This window comes from Andrena cerasifolii, chromosome 11 (assembly GCF_050908995.1).
Source record: "Andrena cerasifolii isolate SP2316 chromosome 11, iyAndCera1_principal, whole genome shotgun sequence".
NCBI lineage: Eukaryota > Metazoa > Arthropoda > Insecta > Hymenoptera > Andrenidae > Andrena > Andrena cerasifolii.
The window spans coordinates 2,172,454-2,188,646 of record NC_135128.1 but is presented as its reverse complement, the minus strand read 5'-3'; the positions used below and the strand labels follow the sequence as shown (position 1 = coordinate 2,188,646).

The 16,193-nt window shown below is 37.3% G+C and overlaps 1 protein-coding gene across 1 annotated transcript in view; it reads left to right on the top strand.

Annotated features, from left to right (window-relative positions):
- Positions 1-11,786: 11,786 nt before the first annotated feature.
- The window catches only part of Tis11 (Tis11 zinc finger protein), a 58,450-nt gene continuing 54,043 nt past the window's right edge, over positions 11,787-16,193 (top strand). The window contains exon 1 of the mRNA XM_076822806.1: positions 11,787-12,479. Within this exon, the coding sequence (XP_076678921.1) occupies positions 12,423-12,479 (57 nt within the window). The 5' untranslated portion in view covers positions 11,787-12,422. The remainder of the gene's footprint in view (positions 12,480-16,193) is intronic.

Sequence of the window (16,193 nt, the reverse complement as noted above, 5' to 3'; positions counted from 1 at the left end):
ATCTGTATGTTTTTTTGTGGTGCTGAATCCGAATATCGCGTTATTGTTTGTGTAAAAAAAATTCCTAAGGTAGTTCTCTTAATAAAAAATGTTTTTTTTTTATAGATAATTTAAAAAGGAAAGGACGGAGAATTTTTAAATATTTTTTTCGGATTACTCTTACAAATTTACTTCAAAATCCATTTTAACCTGTTTTTAACTCCCAGGGGCTACATCGGGGCCCATAGGGCAAGGTACCAATTCATAACCAGTTTAGGTTAGGTTGAAAAACAATCTATGACTGAACCTCGCCGTTGCGTTTCATACAAGTATATAAGCAAGAAAAGAAAGAAATAAAATAGAGAAACGCAACGGCGAGGTTCAGTCGTAGATTGTTTTTCAACCTAACCTAAATTGGTTATGAATTGGTATCTTGCCCTATGGGCCCCGATGTAACCCCTGGGAGTTAAAAACAGGTTAAAATGGATTTTGAAGTAAATTTGTACGAGTAATCCGAAAAAAATATTTAAAAAATTCTCCGTCCTTCCCTTTTTAAATTATCTCCAAAAAATCGATTTTTTATTAAGAGAACTACCTTAAGAATTTTTATTACTCAAACAATAACGCGATATTCAGATTCAGCACCACAAAAAAATATACAGATGCCAGGTTTTAGCCAATTATTCTTAAATAAGAGGATTTTGCCGTTTTTCGCATACGCCTTGAGGCTATATTTAATGTTATTGATAACACGAGTAAAATAGGTCCATTGCAGATGTAATTTACAGGATTTCTTAGTTACTATGAGTACTTTAAAAATATATATTCCAAATCGGGAAACTCTATTCCCTATAACTGAATGTTTACTTGTTAGGTATTTAGCTATTTTCTACGTAATTAGTTACATCTATAAAATGTCTACTGAAATTGTTTTCTTTCTGCAGAAAAATATTTTTATTTCTGTCATCATGTGGGGAGTTTGGTAAAACGTATTCTTTGATTTTTTAGGTTCTAATAGTAAAGTGATAATTCACAATAATTGTATTTTAACAATAGGAAATATTTTCACAAATATTGTTTAGAAGGACGAAGTTGTTTTAATCCTAGAATTATCCACGACCTGAGTCGTAATTATATACTGTAGCTATTTATGCTCTCTAAATTTTTTATATAGATATTTATAATGCATTTAAAAATCTGAAAGACTTGACTTATAATTTCAATACTCTCTTACACAACGTATTAATCATTATGTGTAAGAAATGTGCGTAGAAAAATCGGTTTCCACTATGTATACATGGATTTTCGAAATGAGTTCAAACTTTTTAATGTTATTTATGTTATTTCTTTTGTAATTAATGTTTGTAACTAAACAAGTTGCTTTAGAAAATATAAATATTGGAAGCTTTAAAAAAATGTAGCTGATAAAAGTTAGCCTATTTCATTAAAATAAGTAATGTCCTTACTATTTTATCATTACCTATTACTTTATTCATTTATTCAAAATATTTCTGACATCAGGCGCTATTATTTAAGGATGAACTTTAGTAACATTTAAAATGAGCGAAAATCTTTGAAAATTGGGGTGATTGAGTTTTTCTGCAATAGTAAAACTCTCCGCAAAATTTAAAAAAAAATTGATTCGGTAGTTTTTAAATTATTTAACTTTTAATTTAACATGCATCCTTATGAGGAAACGCGATATTGAGAAATATAACTACAAAATTAATAGCGAAATAATAGGCCAAAGTTTTTGAAATCTTGTATACAGAAATATCAAGCTCCGAACTAAATCATTGTCATAAGAATTCCGGACAACTGATTAATATCTTTGAAATTGATTAACTTTTGGCTAAGATTGTCACTGAAATTCATCCTTAATAGACTAAAATAAGTAGCAAACACGTCGATGTTTTACAAAACATTATGTTCTGCCTACAGTTAAAAGTACCAGGGCAATATAAAAACAGGTATGCATATATTGGAAAACTTTAATAGGGGACTATTTTATAAGGGTCACTAAAGAAGTCCTGAATATTTTCGGATCAACCCAGCAGACAATAAGTTCAGGAAACGAGTGGCAATAATTCTGCAATTATCTATTAGGCCCCAAACATCCTCCTCACTATGGAAAACCCCAATGGTTAATTTCAGGGGTGTCGAACTAGCGGCTCGCGAGCCGCAGTGGCTCCCTCTCCTCTTCGCCTGCTCCGTAGAGCCGTAGGAGAGCGGCCCCCTCCACACCTACTTCATTGTGATGAATTTCTCCTCCGGGTGCGGCACTCTCTCCCTGTCGGGTCTCGTGCAACGCCTGGAGTGGGGGAGTTCAGTGGGATCAACAGTGTAAGGGCCTTAAAAATAGGTGTTTTTTGAAGATGGATTGTGACGCAGGTATAATAGATAGAAATGTGATTTTTCGTTTAATTAATAATACATTTATTGATCTAAAAATAGAATCAATTTTTGCTTCAATCGAATATACGCGTGGAAAATAGGGCGCTCACGGGCAAGTCCCCGTCACTAGACGAACGCGCCCGGCGTATCGCTTTAAGTTCGTCTTTCTCGAAACAATTTTTCACGCACTATCGCCACGATAAAAAATGCAATTCTTGACCGAATCTAAAAATTCAAACGGGATTCTACTCGTAATTACACTGGTTTCTGCGCTACCCTGTACTGCGAATTTTCATGCACTCAAATTTTTTTTACGAAACATTTTTGTACGAAGAAACCCATGTTTCGGGGCCTTATCATTTAAACGTATGGCAAACATCGCCCAGTTGTTTCTTAACACTACCTGAGGGTAGCGCGATAACCACACATGTGTAATTAAGGAATATATTTGGTTCTTTGATTTTCGATGATCCTGTCTAAAGTTATCGCGGCTATAGTCCGGGCCAGCTTTTTTTTTACAACGACGCAGCACGCAATGCATCTCAGAGGCAGAGGTGGGTAGAAATAAAATAAAAAAATTGGTCTATACTCTACATTCGTAGCAGAATCAAGTGCAAAAAATTTTAGACCCATCCATTGAATGCTTTTTTCTAGAAAAAATCATAAATGTCACCTATGTTTTCGCGCGATTTGCCACTCTGGAGCCCAGAAAAGTAGCCTGATTTTGAGAATTTTTTAAGCGATTATAGTGAATGGAATTCAAAATTTGTCCGGAGGCCTTTATTGTACATACTTCGAAGTGTGATAACAATTTTTAAAAAAAAAATTTTAATACAGAATGGCGGCGCCACAGGTCAACAAAAGAAGCTTCTTCTGAAAAACAGTGTTCCGCGGCCGGAAAGATTTCTCCTTCAATTCTTGACCTAGAACAAAAAACCAAAAATTTTTAAGCTCTATATAAGACTACCTCGAGCAGTACACGCGGAAACTAAAAAGTACTGCTTTTTGTAAGAATAGTGCCTGATTGAACAAAACGTTTAAACAATTTCGAGGTTGTGGCAGTTCCGTGTTTAATTCAATCACGCACCATTCTTACAAAAATCAGATTTTTTTAATTTCCTCGTGTACTTCCCGAGATAATCTTATATAGAACTCAACAATTTTCGGTTTTTTGTTCTAGGTGAAAAATTGAAGGAGAAATCTTTCCGGCCGCGGAACACTGTTTTTCAGAAGAAGCTTCTTTTGTTGAGCTGTGGTGCCGCCATTAGGCATTAAAAAAATTAAAAAAAAAATTGTGATCATACTTCAAGGTATGTACAATAAAGGCCTTCGAACAAATTTTGTATTCCATTCACTATACTCGGCTCAAAAATTCTCAAAATCAGGCTGCCTTTCCGAGCTCTACAGTGGCATTACCCCTTAACTAGAAAACTATATCCCCCTGTATCGTCCTGTTCAGCGCGGTAATTTTATCCATAATTATCTAATTCTGTGTCGCTGAATAACAATCCGCCCGTTGAAAATTCTAGCAAAATCTAGCTTGCGGGCTGAGCCACCGATGACTTGCGGTTTCACTTCTACGAACGTGTGTATCGCGTTTCTCTTGCACCATTATTTCTTGATCTCTATGAAATTTATACGTTTCTTGGTTTAAGTGTTGCTTATACGGGCCGTCCGAAGATCCCGCGGAAATGATTTTTGCGCTCCCGCGACTGGTTGCGTTGCATTGTTACGAGGCATCGAGATCGACGTATAATCGAACGCTAACAATGCGTAGACGGTGGTTATTTACAATCTGCGGCTTACATCGCGCATGAATAGAAGCTCAATTTCATTCATGCGACTCTTCTCGGTATTCCATCGGTCGGCTACGTTCGAGCTATCGGATCACAGTGCATTGAATACCGCAACTGGAATAGTCACGTCGACGTAACGCTCGCTTATCGTTCGCCTTAAGATAGTTCCTGGATAATCTGCTAAGTTCAAGAATTCTTTCAAATTTCGCTCAAAACTAATTTGGAATGCAAGGAACCCTTGTGCAAAGTTTAAAATCGATTTACCACATAGTTATCGAGAAATTGTTAATTAAAGTTGATATGGCAGAGTCGAAAAAAGAGGGTTATAGTTTCAGACTTTCTTCTGAAACAGGAAAACTATATTCAAGAAGTGTACCAAAATTGGCAGTAATGTGCATGGAAATGTCAGCAAATGAATTTATTAATTTCTGCGAAACTGACCACATCGTTGCTTCGTAAATGCGCATAAATAGGTTTACGCGCAAATTTTTTAGCAACTACGTAGAGCAGTCAACGTGGCAACGTCGCACAATCGATATGTTTAGACATTTAAATAGGGAACGATGATTCAAATTCATATGAACATTTTTCCTGACATTTTGGTTATAAAAGACGTTCCAAATGAATGCGACGTTGTCAGATCTGCAATTCACTACGCTAACCAATTTAATATTTTATTTTTGTATTACAATTATTTATATTAACATTGAACTTTTTAAAATATATATACATGATGGTAAAAATTATTCTTATTATTTATGTAGTATCTACTACTTTATATTTATCGTTTATTACTCAACTCTAATTTGACTAATATAGTCGGTTAGGAACTAACTTAACAACGCATTACACGTTCCATAAAAGTAATATGTCAAATTTAACTTTATTCTGCGGTTAAAAATTTTGGCACCTTACTTAAGAGGGGGCACCGCGGTAACGGCCCGAAAAGTAAAGGTATCTTTGGAAATTTATTACAAGCAAATTACGTAATGAATCTTTTTAAACTTTCAGGGCTTTTTATTGGGTATTTAAGTTATACGATTTGTTTTTTTGCGCCGCAAAAAATCTGGTTGATAGTTTTCTTACGAAACGGTGCTTCCAAAATCAACAAACCAAAATGTTTCAGAAAGTATATGCGGATGGCTATGACACGCCGGGAGATTTTTTTGATCGGTCGTTTCCTTCTCTCTCTTTTTTTCAGCGAAGGAGCTTAGTTTACTCGAACCAAATTTCACAATATTTTCAGAGGTTCGCCATTTTGGTATTTTTCAACATTTTCAAAATCCAACCCGCCGTGCTATAGCCATGCGCATATAGTTTCTAAAACTTTTGATTTTTTTATTTCTGAAGAACTGTTTCGTCGGAAAACTGTCAACCATGTCAGCGGATTTTTTTGCAGCCCTAAGTTACTGGACCTGTACAGCTTACAAATCTGCTTTAAATAAATTTTAAAAAAATATTCGTATAACTTAAATATCCATTAAAAAGTCCTGGAAGTTTAAAAAAGATTCATTACATAGTTTGCTTGTAATAAATTTCCAGAGATACCTTTACTTTTCGGGCCATTAACGTGGTGCCCCCCCCCCTTAAATACTTTTTATTTATTTAATTCCCGGGGTAACTTCTTGTATACGTGTTAAAATTCTACATGGTAATTAGAGTGTGTTATAAAATAGTTGCAGCGTTTGTTGCAGAAGGACATTAAAGAAATTTCGAGGAAGTCAATTTGTTTGCGAATGCCGTTTATTAAATAACATATTCTACTATTGGAATAATTTGAATTGAGTGTTAAGCGAAGGTCGTGAGATGTCTAACGAGGGCATTCAAACTTATAAGTGATAAGACGAGAAAAAGAAATTAACATTTAAAGCCACCTTGAAATAACCCGAAATATAAATTCGCACCTTTGACTCTTGAACACACTTAATGCCTTGCAAAATGATTGGCTGCTCGTATGAGTGGGCATTCGTTTTGATGTTTTCGTATTGACGATACGATCATAAAAGATAGACAGCTCCAGAATTCGTAACTAATTAACCGATCAGTTCCCACTTCATTTTTGTTGAAATTCTGTTTCTATAAATATCTATGGAGCTGGAATAAAAATGCACACAGCATTCGATTTACATAGAAAACCCAAAGTTATGATTATCTTGAAAATGTAGAAAACAGATTTCTTTCATATTGTCTATATATTCTACTAGCGTCCCCCGTGTTGGCTTTGCCCGAGATATTAGCGTGACTGCTTCATGTTTATTAGAATTAATATCTTTTAAGGAAATTAAGTATTTTTAAAAAAAAGGTTAATTTCTTCATAATATTTTGGAAAAGATAACATTCTCTCCTTCGGGAGATTTACTTTTCGTCCAGCGCAACATATACCAGGCGCTTCTTCGTTCCATGTTAATAACGCGTTTTTTAAACATGCTGCATAACCTATGTCCGTCCTAGAGTATCCACGAATAACGTGTTAAAATTTCAGGAAGATCGGTTCAATAGGTCTTGAGTTTTGCACGAACATAAAAATCGGCTCCCTCTTTATATAATAGTATAGATATAAAAAGAAATGGGAGTGGAAAGCTTTTTCAGTTGTCAACAAATTTTTCATAAACATTGCTGTAGGCCCAGGGACGAAACTAAGGGGAGGGGCAGGGGGTGCATCTGCCCCGGACTCGCTTTGCGGGGGGCGCCAAGCAAGAAATCTTCGTAGAGAAAAGACATAATTTTGGAAAAGCTACATTAACAGCGTTATTCAAATTTATGTAGGTATTATTTCATTAGGAATAAAAGAGATACAGATTTTATGGAAAAGTATTTAAAATGTATCTGCTTAAAATTTATTTATCTGTTATCAAACAGCGAAAAAATTAGAGTACCTGCAATATGTTTGAACCCAGTTTATTATAAGTCTTTTTTCAATACTCTATTTTTGTCAATACAAAGGGGTAAAATATTTAGAGCAGGCGAGCGCCAAACAGAATCCTTTCCCCGGGCCCTATACAACCTATTTTCGTCCCTGTGTAGGCCTTTAGCAACTAACATAAACGAAAAACGTGGACTTGGAGTGTTTAACCAAAAACCAGACGTATGCCTGCCCCAGTTCTACTCTAGTTCTAAATTAAGCTATAAATGTATTAATTTTATTAATTCTATAGTAGGTACTTAAATAAAAAAGACTACAATTGAGAGGCCCAGTGGTAAACAGGCACATGCATAAATTTTTTTCTTTGTACCATTAACTCGATCCTGGAACGTTATGTAATTGCACCACCTCCTGATATAATAGTACGTTTCACCGAGCAGAATCATATTAGAGTGACCCCAAAATGAGGCCATTTGTAGCCCCTTTTTGGTCCCACGATTTTGGAACTGAATTTTGTGCCAAATGATAGCTTATGATGAGACATCAATCCCGATAAATTCACGAAAAAAAAATCAAATGGCCAATTCAACATTGTGGACGATATATTAAAAACGCACCTACTACACAGACATTTATATTTCTTGATTTTTTTTCGTGAATTTTGAAAATCTAAGTTCAAATTCGTTATTAGCAGTCAGCAAAACCCCTGGAAACAATTGTTTAAATTATCGGAATGACATAAATTTCTTATTTTCATTTTCATTCTCATTTTCATTCTCATCTTTATTTCCATTTTCATTGTACATTTTTCATTTCTCATTACTCATTCTTTACCTCTATTTTTCATTTTTCTCTCTATTGTTAAGTATAATTTGATATAGTATGCATATATGTAGATTTATTTTTATTCAACACGCAAAATGTTACGTATCCTTGCTATATAATGGGTTCTAACCCGTTTATGATTAATAAATAAATAAAAGTTTATACATCGAAGCGTATAGGCTGACGCGTTAATGAATTTTCACTTCTTTCACCTCTCATATCTCAGAAACTAATTGTCATCTGAACTTGAAAATTTGTCGCGATTGATGTCTCATCATAAGCGATCATTTGGGAGAAAATTCAGTTCCAAAATCGTGGGACCCAAAAAGGGGCTATTTCTTGGGTCACTCTTTTCTTCACGCTGAGAAAAAACAAATGCGTAGTGGGAAAAGGGCACATAGGTTAGGTATGGGTATTACTGCGGACTTTTAAGATAGGTTAACTTTAGAACGTTCGATAAAGCGCTCAAATGAATGAAAATCCCTCCTCCTTTTTTAGAAAGAAAATTGGGACCCTAATAATTCCATAAAAAATGTGGGGGGGGGGGTAATAGGCACAGTTAATTAAAAATACAGAGATTGAAACATCAGTTACTGCGGACATGCATGCATTGCTGCGTGCCAGTTACTAACGAAATGTTAGGCGAAATATTAGTATAAGAAAGCCTATTGACTTTTCTGTTATTTTTTTATACTTTTTTTCACATTTATCTTTTCTTGGCATCTTTATAGAGTTGCAATCGTCACTCACGCACCGCGGTTCACTTTGGACGTTAGGTTGACGCACGATCGGAGAAAAGGTTAGGTTACGCAGTCGTCAGTCCGCAGTAATACACGCACATGGTGTAAAGTACTGCACCTAATACTGCGGTGAGAAATAAAAATTAAAACTAAAATGTAGATGACTGATTTACTGTTTTTCTGAAAAAAATAACTCCTACTCTATCGAGTAATAACGCTGCATTACATGTATTACTGTTAATAACAAAAGTAAAAATGTTTTTCAAGTAGGTGTTCATGACCGCCATACCGGGAATCGACCGAACTTTCGCCTTGACGAATTTCAAACTACGATAAAAGAATTAATAATAATTTTACTGTACATATTTATTAATAATTTTCTCTAATAGAGTTTAAAATAATTTGATCAAAAATTTTCAAGAGGTTATGTACTTTCCAAAATTACAGTAATACCCACACTTACCTTAATAAATTTAGTTTTCAGCTAAAATATTATTATAGTTGTCATTTATCATCTAATTCAAGTTCCGTTTAAAATAATTACAATTTCATGCCGCATTTCCTATGAAAACAATTTTTCCTTCAACTTGCTTTCGTCTAAAATCACAAAACGGTGGCATGCGTATGTTTTCCACTGGGCCCCTCAATTCATAATTGGAACTAAATCGTATATTTGCAATAAATATATTTGGCCTCTGTTACGACTCATTTAATGTAGATATACGCGTTTGAAGTTCACATAAAAACTCGCCTTAAGCTATTTCATACGAACGTAACAAAAACAATTTCGTCAGCTCTTGTCCGAGGCAGTATTTGCACAAAGTCGAAAATACTCGATCGGTTCGATATTATCATTTAAGTCTATTACGCAACCGGACGTAGTACAAGTTGGGAGATTCTCAGAATGAAAAAAAAAGAAGAAAACACTTATTTTCTGTGGATTTTGAAACGCGTAGAAAATGAAGTGTTGGTATCTTTCACTCACTTGAATACGAGATAGCAGTAAGCAGGCGTAAAAAGATAACAGCATAGATTATGCTGCATTACAAATAAAACGTTGCTCTCACAAATGTGTTTCCTAAATAAGAAGCCTTGTACGATAAATCAGTTAAAAAAAAGTCTTAGGTATTAGTTACTCTCGTATTGCTTCCATTTGTATTCTGTAAAATACGTGTATATTAAATTACCGATATATGTATTATTTTAATGTCTGGACGCCTTCAAAATCTCGTTTTCTAAAAAAAGTTTTTACAGGACCGTTTTCTGTAAAGCGATCTAACAATAAATCCAACAAATGAGCCGTTTATTTTGAAAGTGGCCTAAGTCCATTTGTCAATTGTTTTTTTGTTGGCCGTAGTAACGTGTACAACTTGAAGTTATTATTACAAATTTGTATATAAATTTTTTTTAAATATAAATGGACTTAGGACACTTTCAAAATAAACGGCTCAAATATAAAATTGAAGGAATATATTTTTTTTTAATCTGAACGTACATTTCTCTATGAAGTTTAATATTATAATTAAGGAATATGTCTTTGAGTTTTGATCACTGCAAGAGGAAATTAAATATAAATTAATAAAGAAAAATCTTCGTTAATATGTACATTGTAATTGTGACAATTTTCTTGATGTAACAGTTAATGGATTATGACTTTATTAATACCGTTATCTGATGCACTAGGCACTGAAAAAATAACCTTTGATAAAATATAATTCTGGGATGGCTTTCATTACTCTACAATTTTTTTAAATGGCATGTCTCTTTGGGACACGTGACAAGTTCAGCATCATTTATTATGTTGACAAGTGGCACTAGGCGTGGACAAACATTAACTAATATTTTAATAGGTAGGGTAAATTGTACAATGATTGACACCCTAAGCGGAAATCCCAATGGGAATGTTTATATATTTTTGTGAAGTTTTTATATGGTCTTAATTTTCATTTATTATCAATGACTATGGAATTCTCGTTAAAATAAAACATCTTGAGTACCTATTAAGTCTTTTATTTTAAAAGTATTCAATCAAAAATAAAAATAGGCATAAAAGTACAATCATTGGGACCCTAAAATTTGAGGTTATATAGAAAAACATATGTAGTTAAAAACGAAGTTTAAAGTGTTTAAACAGTTTATTTCATTCACTAGTAAATACCTACAACACTTAGTAAATCTGTATTTCAATCCATTACTTAGTTATAAAGCGACAAAATATACTTACCTACCCGTTATCAAAAATTTTAAGAAAACGCCTAAAACTCAGCCCTTTGTCCCATTTTGTGGTGTTGCCAGATGTAAAATGTGTAGTTCAACTACTGGGCTTTGCAGTGTTGAAAGAAAAATAAGAAATTGTAAAAAAGTACTTTCTAAGCTTGTGCTTCTTAATATTTGGCTTTTTAATCAGGAGTGCCAACGCGATCTGCAATTTCCTATTTCCTAACCTTTTCACGTTTCATTTCGTTATTCCTGAAACCCAAACTACTGTCCTTCCAACTAACCAAATTACCCAAAACCTTTTACATCCCTTAACCCTATTAATTATTTTACACTATCCATTTCCCCGCCACATACTTCCTACCACAAGTAAAATATTTAAACTCCACACGTAACTCGAATAAAACCGATATATTACAAAACTGCAAAACATTTTGAAAATGAAATTTTGCTGACTCTGAGACACGTTGTAAATAATAAAATATGCCAAGATAACAGGGCGATATGTAACAAGAGAAATTGAAGCAAGACATAACAAGATAAGATAAGAAAATAAACACACTATACATTGTATACAGAAATATTGTTAAAAGCGTTGCAGTACAATTTTCATTTTTAAAAAGCATGGATTTAAGAGCCTCGAATTCCCTAAGGCGTATATTATTCCTTCACCCCTCGCGAAGGAAAAAAGGTCCACGGCACTGCGCATCTCTTGAAACCACCCCGTGCGTGTTTCCACCAATGACGGGCACTGGGGTTGAAGAGGCACGGGAATATGTAGTTCGAAAATTTTGCGGACCAAGGGTTGCTGGTATCGGCAGAACGAGGGAGAGATAGCCGTTGTGTACGATTGGCCCGACGACCTGGCGCGGTTGCCAAGTCCTCCGGTTAGCCGCGCTTGGGTGGTGGGGGGTCGCGAACGGCGAGGCGCGTCCCGATTGGCGGCGCGCTCGGAGCCGCCTTTCGAGTCTCACGAGCCGTCGCGCGGGCACACGCATCCTCAGTTCGCTTTCGGAGGTCCTGCGAGCTATATCTCCTTTGGAAGAAAAGGAAAGAGCCGAGGCAACGGAAGCTTCTTCAAGTTTCCTATTCTTACGGGACCCGCGGCTAACATTCTCCGATACGAAAAAAGTGCCAAGTTTCTCTCGCACCACGTACCGTCACTGTTACCGGTACTCGCATACGCACGCACTCAATCGCCTATCGTTCTCACGGTGATTCTGACACGTGACAACCCCGCAGCGACGAAAGAAGCTCCGAAGCAAGAGAGCCAGCGTGCTTGTTCGACGCTTGTTGATCGTCCGAATTCGGTTGGTAATCCGCGCGCACGTCTCGCGGTCTCCGTTTATCTCTCCCTGGTACGGGAAACGAGTCTGTGTGCTTCCAATGTAAATCCACGAGCGTATACCGTCGGAGTGGCAGTTTATTTGTGTTCTCGAAGTTTACACGTACACCGCGGCTTCTTTTCTATATATTCTCTCGCTGGCCTTACGTGCAACGCCGCGCACACCTCGCCCTCGCTCACGAAGGGGGAATAAGGCTAGCCACGGCTGGCAACGCAACGAGATTACAATTCCAGTGATTTTTGTGCGGAAATTCCGAGGCACCATGTCGACCGCCGTCATGAGCACTCCTATGTTCGAGTGTAGCGAGCATCTTTTCAAGGTAAGATTTCTTTTCTTCTTCGCTCCGCGTCGGGCGATCGGTTCGTCCTATTTCTTGCGCCTTTTCCGTGTCCTCGTCGCTTTTTTTCTTCATTCTCGCGCGCGTTTACTGTCGTTGAAAGTACCAGCGCAGAGCCCGGCACGATACAGACGCGTCGTGTATCATCGGCGTACAGTCAGCTTGCTCGATTCTGCCCGCTGCAACACATACGCGCGGCGAGCAGTGGCCCACTTCACATGGCTAACATTCGTTTCGCCGACGTTTCCGCGATATTTCGCGGATATCGTCTGGACGGGAGGATGCGACATTTTTTTTCTCGCTCCAGACTATATTTACGAAATATCGTGGAAACGTTAGCGAGACGAATGCCAGCCGTGTGAAGTGGGCCACTGACCGATGTGTGTGTGTGTGTCGAGCAGGCAGAATTGAGTCAGCTGATTTTACACGGGACTCTGGATCAAAGGAATATTAAGCAAAGTTCATTATGTGAATCAGGTGATGTGTGACATGCGCACTCGCCTATAGTCCGATGGAATTCTTCTCGTTATCTACAGCGATCGTTTCCAACCGACGAGATTACTTTTATCACGTGTACGCGGCTGCCTGTGTCGTCCCCGCTGTATCGAAGAATCGAGAATAATCCCAGTGCGCGATAAGCGTTTAGCTGGCAGCAAAGATTGCCAGTTCAGCACGTGGCATCGCGAGAAACCCCCTGGCTGGTTCGCATTGAATTCTCTCGTGTGACGGTTGTGTAGTACTCGCTGGTACTCACTGGTACCGTGGCGCAAACATTTGTGCAACGGTGTTGGTCGGCCGGGTACGTATTCTGTTCTGGCTGCTACGGTCTATTGCCCTGCCGGACAAATATGGAATGGAACGGGTAGAAATGTGGCGTAGAGGTTCTGCGGCTAGGGCTCGCAGCGAACACCGGCGATCGCGCAGTTAGGAAATCGTCTAACGTATTCTCGAAAACTCGACGTCTGAGTGGCGCTACGAATCAAGCATCGTGACGTAACACTCGTACGAGCTACGGAAATATTTCCGATTTTATAGTGCTCTCGTCTAGTTTAAGGATCTTGATTCGAGGCTGGATAGCTTTCTCGAGTATTCCAAAGGTTTCCAACGGTACGTTAGGGGAAAAGCGATGCGCTACGAGGCGGTTTACTGTACGTAAACAATTCTTGCTTCAAATATTCCGTCGTTACACGGTCCCAACGGTGGCAGGAGTGAAAGTTTGCGGCACGCCGTCAAATCGAAATGAAAACAAATTCGAACTTTATTTCTTTCGAAGACGTCAGAGGTCGTATCTTATATTGTTGTTGCGCCGGTAAACTTCGCTCGAGTTGATTCGATAAACTGTGCGACGATTTCAGAGTTCGTATAGGCTGCTTCGGAGCGCGAGTGCGACGTGTATTATAATCTGTCGCAACAATAGGTCGCGCGGCGGCTCGTTGCTGGCGTATGGTTGATCGATTGTCAGTTGTTTGGGGGGGGGGGAGGGGGCATTGTTGTTATTGTTCCGTCGCCGGTGACTTGGTCGAACTTGCGGTGACCCGTTTTCTCCGCGGTGAACCTCGCGTCGACGTGTTTTCGTGTTTTTCCGTCGACGTGTTGTTCGCCCTCGCTCCTTTGAAATCTTCGACCGCGCGTGAATTTTCGTTTCAGCTTTTATCGCCGTCGAGCATCGGGCTTTACATCTTTCGGTAGGCAGAGATTTACGAGTATCTGAAGAGTAGAATAAAAATAATTAGTGGTTATCAGCGGCAATCACCGCGGGCGAATTTTAATGGTTGCTTTTGAGTTGTCGAAGAAGTAATATTTTGGTCCAAGGCGAAGACAACATTTGGAGTAATTCTGTCTTGTCATTTTACGTGTTTCTATACGTTTCGTGGACATTATTATGAAATTTACGGAGTTTGTGAGCGTCTGTTAGCTGGAATGAAATTAAGTGGTATTAGCATTAACAGGCGAATTTTCAAGGCTGTCTTTTAAGTTGTCGAGGAGGAGAGTTTTTTCGGTAGTTGGATGTTTTTATACGTTTCTGATAATGCAGCGATGTCAATAGATGTGATAATTTTTAGTATGCTTATTTTGTTGAAGTTGGCTGCAGTTTTTTATACTCTTACTTACGAACGTACAATTTTCTAATCTGCTAAATCGTATGTATTATCAATAATATATTTGAACAATTCGTCTCTAAGCCTGAACATGCTCAAAAAACTGCGACGCCTCGTATTTACTCAATACACTTAAGGGCATCACATTTATGAAATAAGTAAAGAATTTAAAATTCGAAGTGGAGGAATATCAGATGGAAAGTTGAAGATATAGGGTTTACAGAAAGATTTTGCGTTTAATACCTATATAGATATCTTTGTGCAACTACATTTTTGTTAATAATGAATCTTTCGCCAGCAATTTTACTTTCTTTCGCCAGTTAGATTGTTAAAAATTCAAAATTTGGAGGAATAAATCGGAGCAGATATTACGTAGGTAATAAATTGCGTTCGAATATACAGTAATCGATATTTACGTCGAAACATGTGGGTGATTTAAATAATCTTTTCCAATTATTCACCGATATTCGTCCGCAGACGTGTCAAAGTTGACTTCTGCTTGGAATAATCTCGCTCAGGCAAGTTTCTATTATGCCCAGGCACTCTGTCTTCGTGATATTTCATTTTGACGTTTCTGTCCAACTGGTTTCTATGAATCGTGTTTCGCATACACTCGTTAATCCGTGTTCGTATGCCGCCGCCTAACGTAAGCGGAATCGTTCTTCCTTTATTTCGTAAGCTCACAGCTTTCTCTAGGGCAATGTTGGAATAAAATTGTATCATACCTCGCGATATTTTCTAATTTGAATACAAATGCCTTTGTCATGCGTTACGAGAAAACGGGATAATTTCGCGTATACTCACCGACTTCCCTTGTTTACATTATCCTGATTTCACGACGAAAGTTTAGCAACTTATGCCGCCTTTTATTCTTCGAAATTCATAGTGGAATAAAATACTATTTTTCATAGAAAACAGTTTCCTATTTTTTTTGTGCTATTTCTTTTTTTTCTTTTAAGTGTAACACTCAAATTCTGGTTTATTGCTTTACTGCTTAAATTAAATATGAAGCATTTAAATTAAGTATTTCTGATTTCCACGATTATTCGTAACAGAATTGCGCTTCTTTTTAGTGGTCATTCAGTTTGAAAATCCACGGAACATTTATTGGGTATTTCAAAAAGCTTCGTAGCGTTTAAAAAATGGATAATCAAAACTATTTCTAAATGCAGCACAGAAGCGTTGAAAATGAAATGAGAATAATACAAGCTAAATCAACACTAATCTCGGCTGATCCGCGTCCTTTAGACGCCACTTTGCGATTGTATTTTAATGCTTACTAAATATCAGTCCTTGAATCTTCGCGTTCAGCGCTGGTGAAAGAGTAATTTATAGGAATTTCAAACAACTTTCACTCTGTTCTGCTGCATAAAAATTCATCTCTATATATATTAGTTATTCCACGTTATTTGCCGTGTAAGGTTAAATCGCACCGTTACGAATTCATTTCGAAGGAGAGTTGAATCGCGGCTGATGTGTCGAGTGAAAAACTCTGAACACGTGGGCGGCGCGTTCGCGGGTAAAAATACACGTAGATCGTTCTATAAATTGTTTCCTCGGTGAATCGAGTCTTGATTCATTTATTCGTAGCCAAGTC